The sequence below is a fragment of the Sceloporus undulatus genome, chromosome 3, assembly GCF_019175285.1.
Source record: "Sceloporus undulatus isolate JIND9_A2432 ecotype Alabama chromosome 3, SceUnd_v1.1, whole genome shotgun sequence".
Classification (NCBI taxonomy): domain Eukaryota; kingdom Metazoa; phylum Chordata; class Lepidosauria; order Squamata; family Phrynosomatidae; genus Sceloporus; species Sceloporus undulatus.
This window is the reverse complement of record NC_056524.1, coordinates 5,847,593-5,863,312: the sequence shown is the minus strand read 5'-3', so window position 1 is coordinate 5,863,312 and position 15,720 is coordinate 5,847,593. Positions and strand designations below refer to the sequence as shown.

Below are 15,720 nucleotides of genomic sequence, written 5' to 3'. Positions count from 1 at the left end.
AGAAGCACCTCCTAATCACTGCAAGCTGTCTCCGAAGCTCCGCTGATTTCAGCTCAGGAAATCATATCCAACCGTGAGATAATGCAGGAGGGGCTGACCTAAAGTAGAGATGAAATTACTTGGCTACTAACACCGAGAGCTTCTAGGCGTAAGGCATAGCAGAAGACAAAGCCCAAGCCAAGAAAGTGAAAAGTCGTTCCCCAGGAGATGCTGGTATTAAAACTCCAGCTTCCTTCAGAGAAGGCATCACAAACCAGGTGTGACACTCCAAACTTGGGTATTACGTTCCTTCACGTAAACTCTGACTTCTTCTTCTTCTTCTTCTTCTTCTTCTTCTTCTTCTTATTATTATTATTATTATTATCCTTTATTTATAAAGCGCTGTAAATTTACACAGCGCTGTACATACAATCTTTTTAATTGGATGGTTCCCTGCCCTAAGGCTTACAATCTAAAAAAGACACGACACAAAAGGAGAAGGGGAAGGGGATGAGGGCCAACAGTTCTTCTCTACCTCTGAGGCCTGGATCAGGGGAGATGGACTGGAGGAAGGACATAGCAATACAAGAAATGATTCAATAAAACAGACAACAAAGGAACATCAAATAGCAAGCGACAATTATGCAATGCCTGGGAAGGCTTCTCTGAACAGGATGGTCTTCAACTCTGTTTTGAAGCTGGTTAAAGAAGTGATGGCTCTTGTTTGCGGGGAAAGAAGGTTCCAGGAGTGAGGGGCAGCAAGTGAAAAGGGGCGAATCCGGGATGGGGCAGAGGAAATCCTGGGCTGAGACAGCAGACCTTGACTACCAGAACGGAGGGCCCTAGTGGGAAGGTGAGGGAAAATAAGGTCTGATAAGTAAGGAGGGGCCAGCCCATGGAGGGCTTTAAACGTCAACAGCAGGAGCTTATACTGAATGCGGAAAGGGAGAGGGAGCCAGTGAAGGGATGCCAACACGGGAGAGATGTGGTCAGAGCGGTGGGTGGAAGTGATAATGCGTGCAGCTGAATGCTGGACAGAGATTAAAGGACGGAGGTGAAAAAGAGGAAGCCCAGCCAGGAGGACGTTACAGTAATCAAGTCATGAGATCACTAGGGCATGGACCAGGATCTTGGCAGTAGAGACGGAAAGATATGGTCGGATTTTGGCAATATTGTGGTTTTATTCAGAGGAGGTTTGCTATTGTCTTCCTCTTAGCTTGAGAGAACAGTGTGATTTGCCCAAGGTCCCACAGTGGGTTTTCATGGCCAAATGGAGATTTAAATCCTGGATTCTTGGAGTCTTTGTTGTTGTTGCCCTGAGGTTAACCTCAACTCATGATGACCTGTAGATGAGACATCCCCAAGACCCCTTGTCCTCTACAGCTCTGCTTCGGTCATGTAGATTGAGGCCTATGACCTCCCTAATTGAGTCTAGCCATCTGGCATGTTGTCTTCCTCTCTTTCTACTGCCTCTCCTAGCATTATAGCCTTTTCCAATGATTCATGCCTTCTCATGATGTAGCCAAAGAATGACAGCTTCAACTTAATCATCTTGGCTTCTAAGGAGAGCTCAGACTTGATCTGTTCAAGGACCCAGTTGTTTGTCTTTTTGGATGCCCACGGTATCCTTGGCACTTTTCTCCAGCACCACATGTCAAACAAGTTGGATTTTCTTTTTATCCACTTTCTTCATTGTCCAGCTCTCACATCAGTAAGATCAAATCATTGGCGTCTCAGTCCAATATTTAAGCAACTACATCATGGTATCATAACATTCAGCTGTGCAAATGTCAAAAAATTAAACGTGATAGTTTTCTGTGGGTTTTCCAGGCTATGTTGCCATGTTCTGGATGAATTTATTCCTGACATTTTGTCTGCATCCGTGGCTGGCATCTTAACAGCCAGCCACACATGCAGGTGAAATGTCAGGAATAAATTCTTTCAGAACACAGATGCATAGCTCAGAAAACCCACAAAAATTATGGATGTCGGCCGTGAAAGCCTTCAACTTCAAATTAAGTGTGAGGTTTGTGAAGTCAAAGGCTTTCATGGCTGGCATTCATAGTTTTTTGTGGTTTTGGGGGCTATCAGGCCGTGTTCTAGAAGAGTTTATTCCTGATGTTTCGCCAGCCTTCTCTGAAAATGCCAGCCACAGATGCTGGTGAAACATCAGGAATAACTCTTCTAGAACATGGCCTCATAGCCCAAAAGACCCACAAAAAAGGGTGAGGTTTCTTTGTTTCAATGAGCTTGAACTCACTACTTGAATGCAACAACAAAGTGAGCACCATACAAGCGCAGAGCAAAAAAGTACTGGGAAATGCAGCTGCATTTTTTATTTTTTGCCTCAGGAGCCAAAATAACACGAGTGATTTAGGGTACTAAGTGCCTTGGGCTCAGGTACATAAGAGATATGATCTTATGCTCTGCCTCAGGGAGGAAAATGGCTTGGGCTATCGCTGCTGCTGGTTACCTGTAAATCCAGCTTCCTTTCCCAGCAAATCCCCTTTACCTAAGCTGTTCCTAAAACACCTTTCTTGGACTAACCTTGCCTCCCTCATCCCCCTGCCATCTGGCTCTATCCTCAGCTGCCATTCTTTGGCTTCTCTATAACACCTTCGCATACCTTCTTTCTGTCAGATCCCTTAATGACACAGGGCAAAGCCAGTGATGTAGCAGCACATCTTTGTTGTTGTTGTTGTTCACTTCCTCAACAGGATAGTTTCTACAGTATCTCTCCCAAGTAGATAGCTATGTTAGACTCACACAGGATTGGACAACTGCATGGGAAGTCAAGGTGGCAGACAATGTCATAGGTAGTCTTTTGTGGCTCTGTGGCTGGCATCTCTGAAGATGCCAGCCACAGATGCTGGCAAAACATCAGGAATAAACTCTTCTAGAACAGGGCAACATAGTCTGCAAAACCCACAAAAGACTATGGATGCCAGCCATGAAAACCTTTGACTTCACAATGTCATAGGCCTTGTTCTTCAAAAAGTCCAGGGGTTTAAATGCTTCTAGTCCGGTGCCAGTACACCACCGGACATCATCCATCATCCTCACCATTTATTTACATAATGCCACCATATTACATGGCACTTTACATGTAAAACAACAACAACAACAACAAACTATCCCCTGCCCTCAGGCTTACAATCTAAATAAGACATGACACAAAAGGAAAAGAGGGTGCCAGTGTGGATGGGGATTTAGTTCAATTCTAGCATCTTCTACAGCATCTTCTCCTCTTCCTCTGATGCCAGGAGTAATGGCAGTTGGGATGATGGAAAATATTTTCAGCTGCTGCTGAACCTAGGCATGATGGGCCTGTGTCTGATTCTTCTCCCCCTCAGAGACCAGGTCAGTCAGTGATGCATTCAAGCCTTTTATTCCAAATCTCAAATCAAGTCTCAAGTTTCTTCCTTTAAGGTTTAAATCCAACTTAGAAGATAATTTCAAGTCAAGTCTCAAGTTGAGTATCTAGTGTGAGAACCAACTCTAATAGAAAAAAGGAGGTGTGGGGTGTAGAGTTTCAATAACCAGAAAAGAATCTTGTAGAGGAACAGCAGACATGTTAAGCAATGGGCTTGAGGCAGAAGGATCCTTCTAAGCTTTAGAAGGCTCCTGTGATGTGCAGAAGAGACAGGCTGCCAAGCAGATCTCAAGACCCACCTCAAACTTCCTTTCTAACATATTTGCTACTTCTGGATGAAGTTAGGCCAGCAAGTCAGTTGATACAAGTCTCAAGTCAAGTCAAGTCAGTGAATCATGTCGACTCGAGTCCAAGTCAAGCCATTGAAGCGGCTTGAGTCTAAGTCAGTCGACTCAAGTCTACATCTCTGGTGGAAGTTCCAATGGAAGGAGGGCCATTCATCTGCTTCAGATGAACACCTATGGTTTTGTACATGCTGTAGCCATTTCATCCAATTTGAGAAATGTATTGCCTTGCTCAATGAACTACTGGCCAACTACTCTAAATTAGCCCAGTACAAATGAACAGAATGCAATGAACCAATGGCCTTTGGTGGCTATATGTCAGTGGGACAGTGAAGCCACTCCAGGCTTTTATCTATTCTTTGGAGGAGTTATTCAAGTAGATGAACCATATCCATCCAAACAGGTTTGGCATCTTGGACATCTCCTTTAAAGCTTGTGGTAAAGCTGGTGGAACAGTAAAAAGATTTACTATCCCACCAGCAGGGTGAACTCACCGAACCCAGTAATGGTTATTTTGGCAAGAAAGACATCAGTGTCTCGGAGACCAATGTGTTTCCTGAGATTGTTTGGAGTGGAAATGCCAGTACTTTGAACGTGGGTCCAGTTTCATACACTCATAAACACACAAAGCTACAGGCTGTCTCCCCATCTGTTTTTCAGCTTCTATTTTGTTCCTCTGGACAAACTTCCAGAGGTTTGGAGAAGTTATTTTTGAACTACCATGCCCCAAATGGATCCTGGGGGATTGGGGTAGTTGGAGTCCAGTAAAGTCACTTTCGTAAGCTATGCAAAAGGCCAATGAATTCTCTTCACCTGGATTAACGGTAAGGCATCTGTCTCATAGGTTAGATTGAAGGATGTTGGATCAATGGGCAGCAATTGCTGCTCCCCAGCTATTCCTACTGAGCAATCCACCTTTCCACTTTTTGGAGGAGAGCTGTGAATACCCCCACAGCATCTTCTGCTTACACCAGGAATGGTGGAGGACCCCACACCATTACCAATGTACTGTAGAAATAAGATTCAACTGCCAGACTAATCTGACTTTTCCACATGGAATAGAGAAGGCTCACCCTTCTGTCATTTGCCTCAAGCAGCAAATATATACAGTAGCTTTTTGTGGGTTTTATGGGCTATGGGGCCATGTTCTAGAAGGGTTTATTCCTGACGTTTGGCCAGCATCTGTGACTGGCATCTCCCCTGAAGGGAAGATGCCAGCCACAAATGCTGGTGAAACATCAGAAATAAACTCTTCTACAATATGGCCCCATAGCCTGAAAAACCCACAAAAAACTATGCATGCCAACCATGAAAGCTTTCGACTTCACATGGCAAGTGTGTGTGTGTGTGTGTGAATTGGGCAGTCCTTGACTATTCCTGTTAAAAGATCTCTGGGGTTCCACATTTGCTTCTATTATTCTAGCTTCAGATTTGCAGATATATTGTGAGTCCCCCTCCCCACTGTTACTTTTAAAAAATTAAGCCTACACATCTTCTATTTCAGGGCATGACATATCTTCAGATTTTTAATTAGACAGTTGACTCCTTTCTCGCCTTGCAACAGCTTGCCAATACAAAACTCCTTTTGCACAGCATATGTTTGCTTTAAGCCAAAGATCAACAAGTATTAGTGGGAGAATTAGCTGCTTTTAACAGAATGCCTTTGGCAGGAAGCATTAAGATAATGAGGCAGGGCAGTAAACACACTTGGATGGGAGACAGGCATCTAAAGCAGAACCAGAATGCTGTGGGGATGGTGGCTGTTATTGTGAAAAAGCAAAGTGGTGGGATATGGCAGAGAAAAAGATTCTTTGCGAACAATGTTGCCTGGAGATGAGTGTATTTATCTTCCTTTCCTGAACTACTTGACTGATGTTGGCAGGAACAACTATGTCAGAGGACTGCACTGTAGAAATAATACAGTTTGACACCACTTTAGGTGCTGTAGCTCCATCCTATATAATCCTAACATGTGTAGTTTCACCAGGTCTTTGGCTTTCTCAGCCAAAGAGTGCTAGTGCCTCACCAAACTACAAATCCCAGGATTCTGTATGATGACACTATGGTAGTTACAGTGGTGTAACAAAGGGGGGATCTGTAGTAAATAACCCATACAGACAAGCCCTAGGATATCTCTGAATTCCTTTTCTCAAGTCCTCAATCGGTTTTAGGGTTAAGGTCCAATGAAGGAGCAGTGGAGGAACAAATGAATAAATGGGGTACTAGGGAATAAGATGTAGAAATATCTTGTAGCACCCTTGGGACTAAGGGCCTGTACAGACAGGCCAAAATAAAGCTGCTTTGGGTAAATTTTGAGGTATGCTGTTTAAATGATGCACGCATCCTGTGAGGCCAGAAGCCGCACCAAAGCCATGCTCCAGTCCTAAGAACATTGCATTGCATAATTGTCACTTGCTATTTGATGTTTCTTTTGTTGTCTGTTTTATTGAATCATTTCCTGTATTGCTATGTATTTTATATGTATTATCCTACTAGAGAGGCTCCTTCCCCACCACCACTCCCTTTGTGTCGTGTCTTTTTAGATTGTAAGCCTGAGGGCAGGGAACCGTCCAATTAAAAAGATTGTATGTACAGCGCTGTGTAAATTTACAGCGCTTTATAAATAATAATAATAATAATAATAAATTTTATTTATACCCCGCCTTTCCAAAAAAAAAAAATGATCAAGGCGGCTTACAAATGTTAAAAACAGTTACAATAACATTTACAATACAGGTTAAGTTACAATATAAAAAGTTAAAACATTACTACAAAAAATAATAGGAACAGGAGTCAAAAAATATATATATCAGGGTACAAACAATCATTCGGAGTCAAAGGAAGAGAACAAGGGCAGAGGAAAATCAATTAAACTAAAGAGGGAAGGCCAATCTAAATAAGTATGTTTTTAAATTCTTCTTAAAAGAATCTAATGAGGTGGCAGAGCGAAGCTCTAAGGGGAGCTTATTCCAGGAAGACGGGGCAACGATGGTAAAAGCCCTCTGTGAGGTCCTTACAAGATGTGTTCTAGGGACCTCTAACAGGTTTGTCCCGGATGATCTAAGTGTGCGGGGCGGATTATGTGGGGAGAGGCGGTCCTCCAAGTACCCTGGGCCCAAGCCATTTAGGGCTTTATAGGTTAAAACCAACACCTTGTATTGAGCTCGGAAGCGAATAGGCAGCCTAAAGCTTAATAATAATAATAATGATAATAATAATAATAATAAACAGCATACCTCCAAAGTGACCCAAAGCAGCTTTATTTTGGCCTGTCTGTACAGGCTCTAACTGAAAGAAAAAAGTTGGCAGCATGAGCTTTCATAGACAAGTCTAATTCCTCAGATGCATCTGGTCAAAGCTCATGCTGCCAAGTTCTTTGTTTCAGCTAATCTCAAAGGTGCTACAAGATCTCTCTACTTACTGAATGTACAGACTTACATGGCTAATATATCATTAAATCCTACCACCAGCGAATGAGATGGACCTGGAAGAACCACTAGTGGACCAGAGCATTGTGGAGGATGTAAATGCAAACACTCTAGCTATCAATTTAACACTGTAAAAAAAAAAACAACCTGCTCTTGAAGTTGTGACCCCATCAAGAACTCATTTAGTCATACAGCGCCAACCAAGAGCTTGGCCCCATGCAGAACTGTGTATGGAACGAACTATTGTGTGTTACTTAGAAAGGGAGTGGAGACAGAATCCATCAGACAAATTGCATCAAAGGCTGAGGACTGCTTGTGCATCTTATTATCCTAATGTAGATGAATCTCAACAATCCCATTTGCAAGGCAAGGTTCAGACTCAAGCTCATATTCCTCATCAGCTATGTGCCACCTTTAACACCATATTGAGTCCATAGGCTGACTGCAATGAGGGTCCTTTAGTTCAAGATCTCTCCACAAGTGATTAGGCCTCCTTCTTTGATCAGAAGGTGACCTGAATTGTTAATTCATTTTCAGAAGATAGAGATGGAGATCTATTTCCACCAGTTGATTCACCACAGCCATTGACCCATGCTATGTCTTTACCTTCATGGACAGAGCTACATTCCCCCCATGCATTACAGTCAGTTACTGGTCAGATAGGTCTGCTCTAATCAGAAGTAACAACAGGATTTAGGCCAGTGCTTAACAAAATTCACTTATTTCAGGAGCCTTTGTAGAGGATCTATTAAATCAAACACTCTGGCTATCAATTACATTTAACACTGTAACAAAAAATGCTCTTGAAGTTCTGTCAAATGGTTTTCTCGGCAAGATTTATTCAGAGGAGGTTTGCCACTGCCTTCCACTTCCACTGAGAGAATGTGACTTGACTAAGGTCACCAAGTGAGTTTCCACAGCTGAAAAGGGATCCAAACCCTAGTCTTCCAGAGTCCTAGTCCAACACTCAAACCATTGCAACACACTGGTTCTCTGTAGGGAATACCCCTCAAAATAGGGATGGGTGAAAATGGGTGGAGAGAACAACAAGATTCATACTTACCATGGGGGATCCACGGTGACCAATAATGGCAGGTTTGGGTCCAAGATCTTTCTTCTCCATTATGCAAGGGGAATAGACGGTGAGTGGGATAAGGTAAAGCGCAAGGACAACTGCAAAGTAGGCTCCAAATGTCAGCATCTGAGAAGCTGAAGGTAAAAGCAAAGAAAGAGAGAGAGAGAGAGAATGAAAGAAAGATGGATGATAAAATGTTTAGGTTCAGGACTCATCACTCTTCCCAAACGTGGAGCAACAAAGGCCACAGCCTCTCTTGTAACATATAAAGGTACTATATAGTCATTCCATGGCTGTAGAATACAGTAACCAACACAAAGGACTAAGATGACCAGATCTCACGGCCTGGATCTTCTTCACTGATCTGTGGGCGAGGAGCAGAAATCTCAGGGCACATTTGCTGCCTTGAAGGGTATATATATTTTACTCATTTGTTAGACTTTGGATATATCCACACTACAAAACTGTGGCTGTTTATTACCACTTCAAATAGCATAGCTCCATTGTATGGAATTCTGGTATCTGTAGTTTCTATAGGAGCATTCTTATGAACTTAATCTTACTATATCACAACACAATCATATATGTATTGTGACACTATGATGTTACTTAATCGATGAATTATATGTTTTGGACTTTGAACTAATAGGATATGGTGTGATATCACCTTATGGTAAAGAGTATTTGTTTTCAGGGAATTTGTATGATTGTGTTGTGATATAATGAGGCTATATTTGTAAGAATGTTGCTATAGAAAGCGCATATTTGATGATTATTTGTTAAAGAAGTATATTTCAACATTATATTTTTGCAGTTCATCTGTCTTATTTTGTACATTTATCACACTCCAGAGGGTTTTTGTTGTATTTATTGCTAACATTGCCCATTATGGGGAGATGTATAGATAGCTCTCTCAAGACACTAGATGGTCAATAAGGCAGTATTCCCTGTTTAAAAGCCACTGGGATCTACATAGTTTCTCCTTATCTCTATAATGATCTTGAAAACCTACTTACTAATATCAAGCTTTTCTTGCTCCTGAGATATTTTCAGGGATCATCCCTAGGTGTAAGGTTCGGGCTCTAAAATCTCAGGTCATGGAGCAGACTTGACCTGGCAAATCTATACAGAACACACAGTTCTTTGGATAAAGTTATACTGTACCAATGTTTCTCAAGAAGAGCGATTCCAACCACTTTTATCTCCTATCCCTCACTCTTTGGGGCGATCAGTATGCAAAGGGATCTCGCAGCATCTTTGAGACTAACTGAAAGACGGAGGTTGGTAGCATATCTTTCTTTCTCTTCTGTCAGCACCCCTAGTCTATCCTATTGCATCACGGAATTTGTTATTAGCGAAGAAAATTCAGTAACAGGTAAACTGTACCTCCTCTATATTATTTATTTATTTATTACTACTACTACTATACAAATCCATGTTTCTAATCCCTGTGGTTGTAAAGATAAATCAAAACCAGGTGGGCAAAGCCTGGTAGATCACAGGATTGCTGTAAATCTAAGTGCTCTCAATCTGTTTATCATGGCTGAGGATTAATGATATATGCTTTCCTTCCCATTCATGCTGATGAATTATCACTTCCCTTTCTCTGTGTTAAACTTGGTGAAGTGTCATACTAAAGAAAACAATGACAGAGATTAGCTTGAACCGGGATTTGTCAAGTAGCTTCAAATCCTAGTTAAGCTCCTATCCGACCCAGGTCTTTCTCCGTCACATGCCATTCTTAACCTTATGTAACTACATAGTAAAAAAGAAAGCTGCTACTCACTGGCTTTCTCTGCTCTTGCAAACTGACCAGATATCAACCAAGAGAGAGCTGTAACAACCACAAGGGCTCCTATATGCAGAAAGGGAGCCGTTGCCTAGGAGGTAAAAAAAGAGACAAACAGAAGGAAATGGTTAAAACACTATTATATGTACAGTACAGCCAAGTGAGAACAGGAGAGAAAAGTGAGGCAGAAATCATACTAAAAGAAAACCATCAGGCAGATGCTCAGTAACAGCAGTTATTCACCTTTTGCAAAAAGTGCCATAAGAATGTGAAGAGGTGTCACATTAAGGATGGAGCAAGCTTGTTTTCTGCTGTTCCTGAGACTACAACATGGAACAATGGATGCAAGCTCCAGGACCAGAGATCTCACCTCAACATTAGGAGGACCTTTTCGACAATAAGGGCTGTTCGACAATGGAACACATTCCCTCGGAGAGTGATGGAGTCTCATTCTTTGGAGGTCTTTAAAGAGAGGCTGGAGGTCATCTCTTAGGGATGCTTTGACTGAGAGTTCCTGCATGGCAGAATGGGGTTTGACTGGATCACCCTTGGGGTCTCTTCGAACTCTAGGATCCTATGACTCTATGAATCCAGAATAATAGATCCCAGGTGACCCCAAAGGTCCCCTATTTCACCCCATTGCCAGTGTCAGAGAGTATCACAGTACCCTTGAAAAGTGGGTATTAAGAGTCTGTTTAAAAACTTCCAACAAAGAAGGGTCCACCATCTTCTCAAGCTGTCTTTTCCACTATCAAACAGCTGTTACGACCAGGATGTTCTTGCTATTGTTTCATCACAGGGTGCATCTAGACTGTAGAAATAATGCAGCTCAAAACCACTTTAACTGCCATGGCTCCATCTGACAATATCCTGGGATTTTTTATTTTGTGAGGCACCAAAACGCTTTAGCAGAGTAGGCTAAAGCCCTTGTCAAACTACAAATCCCAGGATTCAATAGAATGGAGCTACAGCTCTTAAAGTGGTGCCAGACAGCATAATTTCCACAGTGTGGATTCACTCAGAATCTCCTTTCTTGCAATTTAAATCCACCAATCTGTCTTCTTCAGCAGCAGAAAGCAGGGTCACTTCATCTTCCACATGACAAAGGTCCAATATTTAAAATGTTCTCTGGTGCTCTAAAGGACAGAACTAGAACCATCAAACTGAGACTGTAGGGACACATGTTCCATCTCAATATTTGAAAACATCTTCTGAAATGCTCAGCAGGCCGCCTCAGAAGGTGGAGATACATATGTAGAGCTAAATCATTTGCCAGGGATGTTGCACTGACTAAGAAGTTGGACTGGATGACTTAAGGCAGGGTGACCAGATGTCATAACTGCAAAGGAGGACAAGACATCACAAAGTGTAGATAAAAGCTGAAGACACTAATAATGTAAAGCTATATGGCATATACTGTATTTTACTATGTACTCAACCCAATGAGGTTAATGATGAACATATCTTCATTAAAATGTATTGTTGGCTTGCAATATACAGTACTTGTAGAAATCTAAGCAAGACAAATGCTTAAAACTACTTTACTAGCAACAAACTTGAATTCCTAGTACAACAAAACAAATATGATATAATAGGCATCACTGAAACCTGGTGGGATGAGTCTCATGATTGGAATGTGGAAATAAAGGGGTATAACCTTTTCAAGAGAAATAGGCCAAACAGGAAAGGAGGAGGAATAGCCTTATATATCAGGGACATTTACACCAGTGAAGAGATGCAGGACATCAATCCAGGAAGGCAGGTGGAGAGCATCTGGATAAAAATTAAAGGGGAAAGGAAACAACAAGGACCTTATTGTGGGAGTCTACTAAAGACCCCCAAGTCAGACGGAGGAATTGGATGATGTCTTTCTAGAACAGATAACCACACATCCAGAAAAGAGAGATGTAGTAGTGTTGGGTGACTTCAACTATCCTGATATTTGCTGGAAGTCAAACTCAGCAAAATCCTCAAGGTCTAGCAAATTCCTCACTTGCCTGGAAGACTATTTCATGGTCCAAAAGGTGGAAGAGGCAACAAGGGGGTCAGCTATTTTGGATCTGATCCTAACCAACAAGGATGACTTGGTTAATGGGGTGCAAGTGGTGGGATCATTAGGTGGAAGTGACCATGTTCTCCTGGAGTTTGTAATACAGTGGAAAGGAGAAGCCAGGCATAGTCAGACACACATCCTAGACTTTAGGAGAGCGGATTTCAGTAAACTAAGGCGGGGTACAGACCGCCGCTTTGCGCCGGTCTGCCGCCGCCGCCAGTAGGTCCGCAGGGGAGCCGGAGCCTTCACACGGCCCGACTCCCGCGCGGACCGAAAAAGAAGCTCCAAAATGGAGCTTCTTTTTCCGTTGCGCTCGCTACGTCACAAGCGGCGCGACGCGTACGGACGCTCAGCGTCCGATACGCAAAGATGGCGCCGGCCATGTAGAAGGGCCGGCGCCATCTTGTACGGACGGAGTCCGTACTAGGCCCAGGGGCGTCTAAAAGAGACGCCCCTTTTTTAAAATGGGACGTCCTCCGGACGTCCCAAATGCCGGTGCAGAAAGCACCTTAGAGAAGAATTGAGGGCGATTCCATGGTCAGAAATACTAAAAGATAAAGGAGTTCAGGACGGATGGGAATTTCTCAAAAGGGAGATACTGAAGGCACAATTTCAAACAGTTCCAGTGAGAAAGAAAAACGGGAGGTATCTCAAGAAACCAGGATGGATGACTAAGGAACTTTCAACTGAGCTAAGTTTGAAACGGAACATGTATAAGAAATGGAAAAAGGGGGAAATCACAAAAAAGGAATTCAAAGAAATAGCAGGCATGTGTAGGGATAAAGTCAGAAAAGCTAAAGCGCAGAATGAACTCAGGCTTGCTAGAGAGGTTAAAAACAACAAAAAGGGCTTTTTTGGATATGTCCGCAGCAAAAGGAAGAAGAAGGAAACGGTAGGGCCACTGCGTGGAGAAGATGGCAAAATGCTAACAGAAGACAGAGAAAAGGCAGAATTACTCAACACTTTCTTTGCCTCAGTCTTCTCAGAAAAGGCAAAGGGTGCTCAACCTGAGGATAATGGAGCAGAGGACAGAAAAGAGGAATTTCAGCACAGAATAAGTAAAGAGATAGTAGAGGAACGCCTTATTAATCTAAATGAATTTAAGTCTCCGGGACCAGATGAACTCCATCCAAGGGTATTAAAAGAACTGGCAAATGTAATATCGGAGCCATTGGCAATAATCTTTGAAAACTCCTGGAGAACAGGAGAGATCCCAGCAGACTGGCGGAGGGCAAACGTTGTCCCCATCTTCAAAAAGGGGAAGAAAGAGGATCCCAACAATTATCGTCCAGTTAGTCTGAGATCAATCCCAGGAAAGATTCTGGAGCAGATCATTAAACAGAGAGTCTGTGAACATCTAGAAGGCAATGCCATAATCACTAAAAGTCAACATGGGTTTCAGAGAAACAAGTCATACCAGACAAATCTGATCTCTTTCTTTGATAAAATTACCAGCTTGGTAGATGAAGGGAATGCTGTGGATATACATCTCACAGTTGGTCATAGAGTTCTGCTGGAGGACCCACAGATTACTAGAGAGGTGTTCTCTAAAGTGTTAAAGAAGTGTTTGTTTTTAAATCTGAGGTTTCCCCACTTTCACAGGGTCCTGTTCCATTAAAGCATGGGGAAGGCCCACTCTAAGCAATTATTTTAAAAAAATTAGGAGTCTTTTTTGAAAAAGTCATTTGGTTTAAACCAGCCAGCCCTGTATGTTTGGACAGTGGGGGGCTGTTGAAATGCAGTACCCAGAATCCCCTAGCCAGCTTGGCCAGAGAAGTACAACTTGAAAAGGTTACCTTTTGTATTGCAACTCTTAAAGTGCCCCAGCCAGTATAGCTGCCAGCCATGCTAAGTAGGGGACAATGGGAGCTGGGGTCTGAGAAAGTAGTTTTTCCAGGTTCTGTTAGAGAGCCACTGTTCTTGAGCATCATTTTCTTTTTAATTCAAGACCAAGAACAAGAGAGAAAGGTATACCGGAACGTCTGGAATTTGGCATGTATACTACTCAACATGGCTGAACAAAGCATCTGCCAACCTCCATGCGTCCCAGAGCTCCTTTGCCTTATGGGGTGACCACTAGTACCATCTTTGCAGCCTGGCCAGCCTTCCTTGTGTCACTGCCCATTGTGCCGGTGGGAAAAGCAGCGACAAAGTTGCAAACAACAAGAGTTCAAGTATCCCCAGTCAGAGAGATAAGCCAGCTACCCGCCAGCCCAGAAAAGATAAGGAGGCTGGGAACATCGCCATGACAACCACAGCCTGAGAGGATGAAGGATGTGATGCTTCTATTGAAAACTTCAGCCTTGGGGACAAAAGGAGGGGTGAAAAACCTCAAAGCTGGCATGGGCACTAAAGGATCTCAGAATAGCCACATCGGGGCAGGGAAAGCTGTGGTATAGCAGATAGGATGGCAGCTGGTTATGCAAGAGATCCTGGCTTCAAGTCCTCAACATTCTCATTTTAAAAAAGTATCATGGAGGAGAGGATGGGGAGACCCCCTACAGTCCTAAGACCCTGGAGAGATGCTGTCGGTCAGAGTCAACAATATGGGGCTAAAATGGACCAACTGCCCTGGCTCCTGATGATGGACAGCATAGAATGATAGTGTTGGAAGAGACTTCAAGGGCTCTCTCTTTTGTACATATAGAGTCATACAATCATAGGGTTGGACGGGTTCTCATGGGCCATAGAATCCAATGCTCTGCTCAGTGCAGGATACCCAGCTAAAGCATGTAGAAACGCAGAACTAGGAGACTACCAAAGGTCATCTAATCAACCCTTACCCATGCTGGAAATCCACCACTAAAACATCATTGACAGATGCCCTAATCCAGGGGTAGGCAACCTTTTTGAGCTGGGGGCCGGGTTGCTGTCCCTCAGACAACTGGGGGGCCGAACTCAAAATGGCGCCCAGAGCGGCGCGGAAGCTGCGGCGGGGGCGGCAATCGGTGGCAGGACTGGGCAGGGGCCGGTCCCAAGGCCTCGCCAGGCCGGATCCGGCCCACTGGCCATAGGTTGCCGACCCCTGCCTAATCTTTGTTTAAACATTTCCAATGAAGAAGACTCCACCACATTGAAAGGTTTCACTATCAAGCAGCTCTTACCATTAGGAAGCTCTTCCTAATGTTTAGTCCAAAACAACTTTTTTGGCTTTTCAGGCAATTTGTTTGGGTCCTTCCCTCTGGATCAGCAGAAGAAAAGCTCATTCCATCTTCCACACGATACCTCCCACAGATATTTAAATATGGAAACCCACCGGTTGAACCTGGGCTATCGGGTCCAACGCTCTTCTGCCAGGCAGGAACTCACAATCAAAGCACCCTGAGAGATGGATAGATGGCCTCTGCTTAAAATACTCCAAAGAAGGAGACTCCACCACCCTCCGAGGTTTCCTCACTAATTTTAAATATAGCAAACACCATTATACACGAGATGACTTTAGTTCCAGTTATTTATTATAACTTCCTAGAACATAGGAAAACATGTGATTTTAAAGCTGGGAATAATACGTTTTTATTTATAGACCGCTATTCCGCGATGATCATAGAGGTGTACAGTAAAATTGTAATATAATACAAAATACAGTACAGTTAAAGGAGGGAGAAGTCTCGTCCTTCAGGCAGTCCCTGATGTTGCTGGGTCTGCCTGATGGCTCCCTCTGAGGCCGAGATGACAGTTG

General features: G+C 43.1%; 1 protein-coding gene across 8 annotated transcripts in view; it reads right to left on the bottom strand.

Annotated features, from left to right (window-relative positions):
- GDPD5 (glycerophosphodiester phosphodiesterase domain containing 5) overlaps window positions 1–15,720 on the bottom strand; it is a 200,461-nt gene that overhangs the window by 37,268 nt on the left and 147,473 nt on the right. For all 8 annotated transcript variants that reach the window (XR_006102957.1, XR_006102958.1, XM_042458354.1 and 5 more), the window contains exons 7-8: window positions 9,986–10,079; window positions 8,188–8,333 (exon numbers count right to left, since the gene is read on the bottom strand). Coding sequence is in view for 6 of the 8 variants with exons in the window: in XM_042458354.1 (XP_042314288.1) it covers window positions 8,188–8,333; window positions 9,986–10,079 (240 nt within the window). In the remaining 2 variants the exon portion in view is untranslated. The remainder of the gene's footprint in view (window positions 1–8,187; window positions 8,334–9,985; window positions 10,080–15,720) is intronic.